This window comes from Gavialis gangeticus, unplaced genomic scaffold (genome assembly GCF_001723915.1).
Source record: "Gavialis gangeticus isolate Ggan-Ray unplaced genomic scaffold, GavGan_comp1, whole genome shotgun sequence".
NCBI lineage: Eukaryota > Metazoa > Chordata > Crocodylia > Gavialidae > Gavialis > Gavialis gangeticus.
Genome location: NW_017729032.1, coordinates 3,337,087 through 3,347,544, shown reverse-complemented (window position 1 = coordinate 3,347,544; position 10,458 = coordinate 3,337,087). Strand labels below are relative to the sequence as shown.

The window sequence follows — 10,458 nt, the reverse complement described above, 5'->3', positions numbered from 1 at the left end:
CTGGCAATGAGCTTTTGAGAAAGTCTGGCTGACAGTCAAGCAAACAGATAGGATAAACCACAGTGGGAAACCCAGGGAAGTGTTCTGCTTTCCTTGCCATCAACCATATTCTCCTGCTCGAGTGGGTCAGACGGGGGTGACTGAGGAGTTTGCACTAAACTTAGCAATGGACCAGTGAGTTCTGGTGTTGGTCAATCCATCTGATTATACACATGCATTCCTGTGCTGGACACCGGTTTGCAACCTCTTGCATGGACTTACCACTCTGCTTCGTTGGAAATCTAATTACAATTGCTTTTCCCTACTGACAGATGGCAGGGTAGATTTATCGACCCTACCTGACTTCAGACTAACATGGCTAACTCTCTCTCTTTTCCCTGCAGAGCCATGAAACCGTACATTTTACTCTTCCTGGCAGTGGTGAATAAAGGGATCTCTACCTATCGGCCCTCGGAAGAGTCACCCTGTGAAATGGTAAGCGTTTATCCAAGAGCCATCATCATCTTCAAGTCTCTCTCAATGTATCAGTAGTATAGTATCATGCAAGCCATTTCGAAGGAGAAATCTGACTATAAAGATGCTCTGTAATGATACCCCCCTTGCTCCTAAGAGTTTCAATGTAGCTGTGGGGAGAAATATGAAGGGAGGGAGAAAGGAAGGATTTTTATCCCCAAATTGGAGATGGGACTCGAGGCACAGAAATGTCGATAGCTGACTCTCTCAAGTTCAGGGGAAGCCCATGGCTCAGTGAGGATAAGTTACCCAGGTCTCCTGAATCCCACTGTCCTAGCCATAAAGCCAGCCTTTCTTCCAAAAACATCTTATTTAAACGCAGAAACAGTGACAGTGAACCTGAGGCTGATTTCAGGCGAGCTTATCACTGATTTCAGGTCTTCCCGATTTACACCGGAGTGAGACTGGATTCACACCCACTCACGCAACCTCCGACTCCAGAGTAGAATTTGGCCCAGAGGTTTTTTTCTTTTACCATATTATCTCACATACAGCACCCATTTCCCCCCAACAACTAGCTGCTAGAAATTGTAGTGCATGTTATATGAGAACAATACAGTAAAACAGTTTCTGCTACTTAGCAGGGACAAGCTAAAGTAAAAACTGCATGCAACTCGCAGGGGGCAGAACAACGAGGAGGCTTCGTTCCCTCACTGCTCCTACTCAGCTACTTACTTCAAGGAAAGATGGTTTTGCAAGGCAGAACAAAGGGAAAAACAGAAGGTGCATAGTTTGTCCTGTGGCACATTGTGTGTGAGAAAATATGGTCGTCATCACAGAAACAAGAACAGAAATATTATTCAGAGAAGAACACGCTCCCCACTCAGTCTCTTCCCTATCCAGCCGACAGTAAAGGCCATTTAAAAATACTTATCTATTTTTTTTTTAATGTTGAAGCTGTTCAGTACGTATCCCAAAGAATGTCCAAAATAGGGAAAAAAATAATTTGTTGGCTGCACAGATCTCCCCTATGGGACTCATTCCTTTCCTGCCCACCCTGCTGAATTAAGGCACTTCCTGAATTCCAGGGAAATTAAGGGCTAGTGTATAAAAAGAACATGGGAAGGTGACTGGCTAGCTCGATTCACTGGCTAGAGTGGAAGAAATGATGAAACTATTGTAAACAGGACAGTTTCAGTCCCGTACATTATTGAGACATGCAATAAGCTAACAAGGCTCATCCCCTCTCTCTGTTGTGGTGGGTTGTAGATCTGCTGCTTCCTTGAGAAGTAAACATGTGCTTGTTTCTGCAACACTGCTATAAACTGCAGTCAGCTGTGCAGGCAAAGGAAGAGTCCAAGAAATTTCTCATCCGTTTTGGAAAACCGGGATCAATTCCACGCAGACAAAACACTCAGTCCGGTCAGTGGTTGAGATCCCCAGCTGGGGGAAACTGACACGGCACTGTTCATTGCAGCTGTGTGAAACTGACCAGCCTCGGCTCTTGGGGCGTCCCAGCAAGACAGCATCGCCGAATTAACTTAAATAGAGAAAGTTATTGGAAGTCCCTAATGTGTCACTGCTTGATTTTTGCATCGTGGTCTTACAAGGTACTTTTCTGGTGGTGACACCTTTGAAAGAAAGAAGGGTCATAACTGGAGTTTTATTATTCAAACGCCCCTGAGGACTGATGGTTTATAAAACCCAGACCCAACTCTGAGTCACAGCTGGTTTTGGTTTTACCAAACCAAAACCGACCCCTCAAATCACCTGTCAGCTAGTGTCACTCAGAGTTAGTAAACACTAGATGAGGACTGGGGCCAAAGCCGAGCACTCAAACACTGGGGCTGTGGATAAATAGGGCAGGAGTCCAACCATCCTATCAGTCACATTTGGGGAGAGGGAGGAGATGACCATTTCTACCTGGAGCCAAGAGCAGAATTTGAATCCAAAGACAGATCCAAACCTTCCCCGAGCTCCAGTCATTGAACCCATTTTTATCTAGCGCATGAATGCAGAGCAAATGCCAAAGGGAGCAAAGAGCTTTTGCGGTGTTAGCACTGCCTGGCAATGCATGTTAATACCCACAAGAAAGGGGCTGGCAGAGCTCCCAGTGCTCAGGCTATGGGGTTATCAAAGATCAGGGAGACAGAGAGAAGGTGTGTCCGCTCCTGCACACTCACTCTCAGTCAATTTATGCCGCACACTCACTTCAACTTTCCCTCCTTTTCTGCCTGCTTGGGATAAGATACAGGAGTTTAGTACGGGTGAGATATTCATCCATTCTGTGCATTGGGTAGACATGAGTGCCGAAAACAGGGAATAGGACAGTGGGTACGGGGGGGACGGTAGGCAAAAAGAATGATGGAGTCACAGAAAGGAAAGCTACAGAGGAAATTAATGATAGGCAAGAGCGGTGGGGTCACTGCAGTTGTAGATCTTAGCATGGAGACTCATGGGCTGCAGTTAACAGGGTCCACTCCTGCAATTCGAGGTGATCTGGCCTTAGCCCGGTTCTTCTTGAAGTTAAATGGGACGGCTCCAGCTGATGTCAATAGGAGCTGGATCAGGCGGTGAGGACCCCCAGTGGGGTGCTCAACACTTGTCAAGATCTGGCCCTTCAGGAGGGCAGGACCTTTGCCTGAGGCTACAAAAATGTGAGCATCTTTCTGGCTTGTGGTAACTTCACCCATTTTTGCCTCCCGCTTGTCCTCAAGCTGAAGGAAACCAAACCTCTTGGTTAGCCCAGCTGCTTGCCTGCTGGCTTCTTAGGGACTGTGGGCTGAGCCCATTTCTGTTCATAGTTCAGCTTAAGACGAGCAATTCGACAGTCTCCTTGCAGGAAGGAGCTAATGGCTCAGGGAAGCCACTTTGAGCCATCAGCTGTGATTGGATTTGGATGGACCAGAAAGTTCACATTTCAATGTGCAGGCTGCTCGGGAGCTCTCAGACAGCTTTATCACAAGGGAAGCATCCTGCAGCAGCCCACGAATATCTGGAGTTCAGATATGGATGAGCAGCCTCTTTTGTCTGGCATGTTTATGACACGGCACACATCCGGAGATGTGTACTCTCCATTACTCGCATGCTTATGTGATTCATAAAACACTGCCCAGCTTCTCCTAAATAGTCCTGCCATTCCTCCACCCAGGGGTTTTTGTGAAACAGATGTTTAGAGAAGGAATTAAAAAAAAAAGAAAAACCCTTCTGAAGACCTAATACCAGACCTTGCTTCACAAGCTCAGACTCTAAGGATCTAACACTCAATATAAGATTCAACAAGCACGTTTCCTACCTCTCTGTAAGAAATAGATGATCCAGTCGCCCAGGTACCTAGATACGTGCTGCTGATTTGATGTTTGCTAAGCATTTTGCTCTTTGTTTCTTATCTTTCTGGTAGGCATTACATTTTAACAACACGTACAACCATATGCCTACACAAAGCCTTTTAGCCTGATGCTCCCAAAAGTTCCTTATAACCTACAGTTCAGTTCTGGCCCTGGATACATGCTCACGACTCCTTTCAATTACAATCAAACCCACGCAAGGGAAAAGGTTGACTGCTCAAATTTACCTGCGACTGAAAGGCAACCCGTAGAAGGCCACATCCCTCAAACACCACAACTTATCCCCCAGCTACAGTGCAGACGAGGTCCTCGCATCCCATTTCCCCACTGCATTGTTTTTGCTCCACCCAGGGTTGTATATGCCAGTGATCATGGTGCCAAAAGGAAGAAACTGCTGCCTTGGAGCAATACAAGCAGAGAGGAACAGAGAACTGGACAAAGTCAAGCGAGTTCAGAGATGTTGTGTTAGCTGGAGACCTTTAGTTCAACAGGTGCTGCGTAGCTATGCACTGAGTAAGGGAAAATGCAAATATCTGAGGGGTGAGAGCCCAGCTTCTAATGATATGGGGCTGATCTGCTTTCTCCCAAAGAGGAGTCCTTCACTTGGCTTCACTCTCGCTGAAGTCAGTGGAATCAGTCCTTGAGGACCAAGAATAAAACCAACAAAACTTGAACAAAAGATTTGGTAGACTATGGACATGGTGGGAGCCTTGTCACATACGGCCTTTAAAACTAGACCCTATCGACCTCTAATTTTCATTATAATAGATCTGAAGACTCTAAGGACACAATTCTCCTCTCCCATAGGGGTCGTCTCCATTGGGAAATCAATAGGCACGTCTTGTATATTAATTCCTCCTATGTGGACACGACTTTATTCTGGTGTCACTCCATTCAAAAGAGATCACAATCCGCCTCGAGAAAAATCAGAAATAAATGTAACCGTGAGCTGAGAAAGGGAATAGAAAACCGAGACTGATTTCTATGTGCTCTACAGTTGATGCAGAGCTATTGAACTTCCCATAGCTGATAACTAACGATCCCTTCTTTTCTCATCTCTGCAGGTGGACATGGAGGCAATCTGTCACAGCAAAGATCTTCACCTTATCCCTCCTGAGCTCCATCCCAACGTAAATAAAATAGATTTTTCTGGAAATCAGATACAAAATATCCCTTTAAAGCCACTGTCATTTTATACATCACTGCAGCATTTGGATTTAAACTCCAATCAAATAAGTTTTATTGAACAGGGAGTGTTTGCACACATGACAAGCTTGGTGGAGATAAATTTAGCCCACAATCGATTGGATAGGTTTATTCAGCACAGAACGCGAGGGGTTGGCCTTCTACCCAACGTTCTCACATTGGACTTGTCCCACAATAGCCTTTACAATGGGATGACTGAGTATTTCACACACGAAGCACCGTCACTACAATACCTTTCCTTGGCAGAAAATAGCATTACACTGATATCACGCAGGACGTTTCAGGGGTCTCCTGCTCTTGTCGAGGTTGACCTCCACAGCAACATCATCATGGAAATAGAAGAAGGTGCTTTTGAAGCTCTGCTGAATCTCTCCAAACTCAATCTCTCCGTGAACTCCATCACGTGCATTGCTGACTTCAGCCTCAGGCAGCTGCAAATATTGGACCTTAGTAGGAACAGCATCGAGTCTTTTCACACCACAGAGTCAGAGGAAAAATTTAATCTGACGTGGCTGGATCTTAGTGAGAACAAGCTTATGTACTTCCCAACTTTCCCCCAGGTGAACAAGCTGGTGTTTCTAAATTTATCTAAGAATTTAATTCAGCTTTCTGCAGAATCCCCTCGTGACAATATGGACTATATGGAAAGAGATTGGCTGGAAGCTCCTTTTCATATTCTGGATCAGAACCAACACAGAAATAGAAGTTCTCCATATCTATCCCAGCTTTCCTATTTAGACTTAAGTTATAATGAGATCAAATCCATCCCAACTGAATTTTTTGACTTGATGATCTCTCTCCAGTTTCTCAATCTCAGTAAAAACTGCCTCCAGGCTTTCTCCATAAATCACGACAGTGCATTAACCTCACTAACCGTTCTTGATTTAAGCTTTAACGCACTGCAGAGCCTTTTCCTAGATGCCAGGACATTGCTCAATTTACAAGAGCTCTACGTTCAAAGCAATCATCTTCAAGCCTTGCCATTCGATATCTTTGCAAGGCTGCCCAGAATCAAACTGCTTAATCTCCAGAATAATAATATTAGCCTTTGCAGCATGTATTCAGGATTAGTTAAACAAAGGCTTGCCGGTGAGGAAAATGGCTGTATATCGTTTGTTGATTATCCTACTCTTCAGTACTTATACCTAGCTGACAACATGTTGAGAAGCCTACCAAAATATACTTTCTATAAGACTTCATTAGTTGCCTTGGATCTCTCTATAAACCCGGGGCTGAAAATAGAGGCTAAGGCATTATCAGGACTGGAAAATTCGCTTGAATATTTGCAGTTACATGGCAACAGCATAACAGATTTAAATATTGACCTGCCTTATTTTAGTGTCCTGAAATATTTAAATGTCTCAGAAAATCAGCTGAGCTGGTTACCAAAGTGGGGCAGGGATGCTTCTTTGGAAGTTTTGGATCTCCGGGACAACAGGTTTAGTACGCTGGAGAAAAGTAATATTTTGGCTTTAGAGCCTTCTCTAAAGAGCTTGTACCTTTCTGGGAACCCACTGAGCTGCTGTGAAAATGTCTGGCTCTCTGCCATGATCCAGAATAAAAATGTAGAGATCCCCAATGTAGAACAGATAACGTGCCAGTACTCCAAGAGCTTTGGCTTCCAAGAAGAAATATCCATTAGCAACATAAAACCACAAGACTGTGAAAAAGAGGATCTAAAGAAAATTAACTTGCTCATTATACTAACATTTGCATTGGTGTTGTTAGTAATCATCATTGGAGTGTGCTCGTTTTGTTGGTTCCGCAGAGAAAGGTTTGGCCAGCAATTTAAAGCATAGCTCATGGACTAACGTAGTGACAATCAAATCAGGTGCTGCGCTACAGTGTGTAGAAACAAAGGGAAACATTTCTTGGTTTTGCTATCAACTATGGACGTTAAAGCCTATTTCCGTTCTGCTCTCAGCTGCACCAGCATCGTTGCTTAGGGTTGCAATGTCCTAATGTCTGGGAGGAGAATTTGTTATATTTTGCACTTGTTCCAAGCTGAAACAGAACTGTGAAAATGCATATGTAAAACTCTGCTTGCATGAGGTTTTTTTGATCTTAAAAAAAAATGCCTGGGGCCCTATAAAACCATCGCTGAAACTCAAAGCACAGTCTTTGGCTATCCCTAGATACTTGATCTTTGCAAACATTCTTATCATGGTTTAAAGTCATTTTTTGGTGACAATAGGTGGACCAATGAATCACACCCTGGGTATGATAAGTCCTTGCGCGCTGTCTTAACAAACCCATGTGTTTTGACAAATCATACCACTTGGATCCAAGTGTTGTTTTGTCACAATTTCAAAGGAGGTAAAACCATGGGAGGCAAGACCAGTGAGAACTAGAGCTGGCTCTAGCCATTTCACTGCCTTGGGTAAAATAAATGTTCCCTAATCACATAAATAACCAGGCTAAACAGCTAGAAACCACTGATCACTAGAAATGCCTCCCCTTCAATTATGCCACCCTGAGCAACTGCTCAGTTTGTCCACAGTTTGGGTCTGCCCAGACAAATACCAATATGTGATTTTTTGCTCTTCTGAGTTGACCGCAAATTTCCCATTCAGTACAAAGCAACAGTAGGAAGCTAGGGATCTCAGGAACAAAAAGTCAGTGGAGCTCAGGACTGCCACTTTGATACAAAGAAATATTTCCAAGTGTTTTTAGGGATCAAAAGGCCCTCTTATCCCAAAACTATAGGCCTCCATTGCTTGAGTGAAGGAAATCCCAACCAGATAGTACAGGGATGTCAATCTTACCCCATGCCCTAGGCTGGGTCTGGACTGTGGGGCTCCTTTATGGGCTGGATCCAGGGGCCAACACAAGCATCCAAAGCAGTGGGACAAGCGGCAATGGGACAAGCGGTCATGTGTCACAGTGGAGGCAGCTCAAGTGGTGGTAGCAGCGGGACAAGTGCTTATATGTTAACTGGCCACAGGGGAAGTGGGGCTGCATCAGCACAGCCCTCACTCACCTGCCTGCTGCCAAGGGTCATGTTTGACACCCCTGAGTAGATACGAGGCAGTTACAGTCCCTGGGGCTACTCAGGAACGGAGGACATGATTACACACACTAAGCAGCGTCTATAATGCCTCCTAGAAATTGTGCAGAAATCTGCACTGAGGACCCCAGTTCCACCATTCAGCTCAGAGGGGAGACATTTGTCCAGAGAGTGCAATAGGTATTTTACTGGCTTTTACATGAAGAAATTCATTTCTTTGGAGACGCTTGTCAAAATCTTTCCCAGAGGATGAATTTCAAGCAGCAAATAATCAGACCTAACTATTTGTATTTGCACAAACACACAGTAATTTCAAACTCCCTGAGAACAGTTCCACTTCGGTGCATGAAAATAAGGTCAAAGGAAGGGGCTGGGGCTAGAGGACTGAGCCTATGCACCAGGACTCAGGCAGTAAAATGAACTTGGCAAGCCTCAAACCTAACGAATGTATTAGGGGGACACACAGGTCTTGCATCTACTCTACTAGGCTATCCAGGCCACGTGGTGGCAGAGTGGTTGAAGTGTCTCGCGATGGCTTCAAAGATGTAGATTTGAGCTTCACTCTGGACTCATACTAAGAGTTTCATAATGAGATTCATAGATGTTAGGGGCTGGAAGGGACCTTACAAGATCAGTGGGTCCAGCCCCCCCGCATTTGTGCAGGAAAGACAACTGGGGTCAGATGTTGTCCCCACCTAATCCAGCTAAAAATAAATACCTAGCCGTTTGGGCTATGGAGTCAAAAGTGGCTATATATGAAGGCTAGCCCCATCCACTCGCCTTGAATGCCAGTGGCTACAGAAGCCATTTTGCCCTTAAATCACACTAGCCTAATGGGTTGTTAGGCTTGGATGAACCTTTGACTACTTTTTGCTTAGACTGTCCAATGCATCACCACCTGATGGAAAGAAAGACATAGCCACCAACAGCTTGAACAAACTCCAGCTGAAGCTCACCGATCTCTACAGGAGAGGGACCAAGCCCCAAGATTTCAATTATGTGCGAATGCCAAGAGTCAGACTTTACACTGCTTAATATCCAAATGCTCAAATAGCATAACAGGGGTGTCAAACTCATCCATGCCTGGACCGGATCTGCCTGGTGATTGGGATGCAGCAACAGTGGTGGAGCACGTGGCAGCGACAGCTTCAGGGGTTAATGCAGCTGTTCTTCACCCCCTGCCACTGACATGCTTCTCAAACAGGGCTTCTTGCCCCAGATTTGGGTGGCCGGCTCCACTCCCACTTGCCCAGAAATCCCAGCCCCCCTATGAGCTACATGACACATCTCCGCAGGCTGCAAGTTTGACCCCTTGATCTAATGCAAACCTACCGGGTAAGAAACTCCGAATTAAGTTGCTGCTCTAGTCTGTTGTTGGTGGGTCCTCCCCACCCAGCTACTGAATGTCAAAACTAGCACACTACAAATAATTGTATAGTCATGTTTCAAAAGTAATTCTGTAAGAAAATGACTTGTAGCATTCATTGTTGGGATTTTGTAAGACAGAGGCACCTTCCAACTTTGTAAAATGCACAGACGTGAATATATTAAAGCACCGGTTTGGACTACTCCGGAGATAAACATCCACGCCGTGGTGTTTATTTGGGGAACGTGGATTGCAACTTCCTGCTGTACATTGTATCCTGGGGTAGAGGTAGCTGCTCCCTAATTAAGGTAACAAGTGGCCACTGCAAACCAACTTGGGTTTAGAAAATGAATTTATCCTGGAAAGCACCAGGGTTGAGGCCTGAACTGAAGTCTGTTGAAGTATATAGAAAGGCTTCTGTTGGAAGGGGCCTTTATTCCTCAGGGAGACTGTTGGGATGACCATGAAAACCAAATTCCAGCCTGACGCCTAATAAGACTTTTGCTCTCAAAGGGAAAGCAAAGTGAGCAGTGTAGCCACCCGGTGAATGCGTGCATCCTGTTTTGAGGCAGGTTTCTAAAAGACTCATGATCAATGTATCCACCAGCACTCACTGCTTTAGCAAATAAACTAGTGATGCAACCAATTCCAGGCAGGTTACACAGTTAAATGCTGTGTTGTTGTTTCAGCTGTACAGAAAGACTAAAAAAAGACAGCCTCACTTTTTTCTATTAAAGTCAATGGGGATCTCAAGCCCCGGGGGCAGCCTGGATTCTCTTGGTTTCCCTACCGGGGAGCTAAAAACAATGCAGAAGTAGCATTCATTCATTCTGGCTGAGTCCCTCATTTTATAAGGGAAGGGGAACGTGAGGTAGAAGAAGGAAGGATGGAAAAGAATAGAGGGGCTTAGGGAACAAAAATGAGGGCCCACACGGCCTTACTCTGCAGTATCCATTAATGAGGGTGAAGGGACACACTTTCCCGGGAAGCAGCCATCCTTCAGTCCTCACTCCTTTCTGCCCAAAGGCGCTTCCTTCTCTCCCTACAAGAAGTCCAACCTACAAAGTACCTGACAAGGG

General features: G+C 45.0%; 1 protein-coding gene across 2 annotated transcripts in view; it reads left to right on the top strand.

The window, feature by feature from the left end:
- The window catches only part of LRRC32 (leucine rich repeat containing 32), a 26,391-nt gene extending 16,793 nt beyond the window's left edge, over positions 1–9,598 (top strand). For both annotated transcript variants that reach the window (XM_019525200.1, XM_019525201.1), the window contains exons 2-3: positions 384–474; positions 4,865–9,598. In XM_019525200.1, the coding sequence (XP_019380745.1) occupies positions 388–474; positions 4,865–6,805 (2,028 nt within the window). In that variant the 5' untranslated portion in view covers positions 384–387 and the 3' untranslated portion in view covers positions 6,806–9,598. The remainder of the gene's footprint in view (positions 1–383; positions 475–4,864) is intronic.
- Positions 9,599–10,458: the final 860 nt, after the last annotated feature.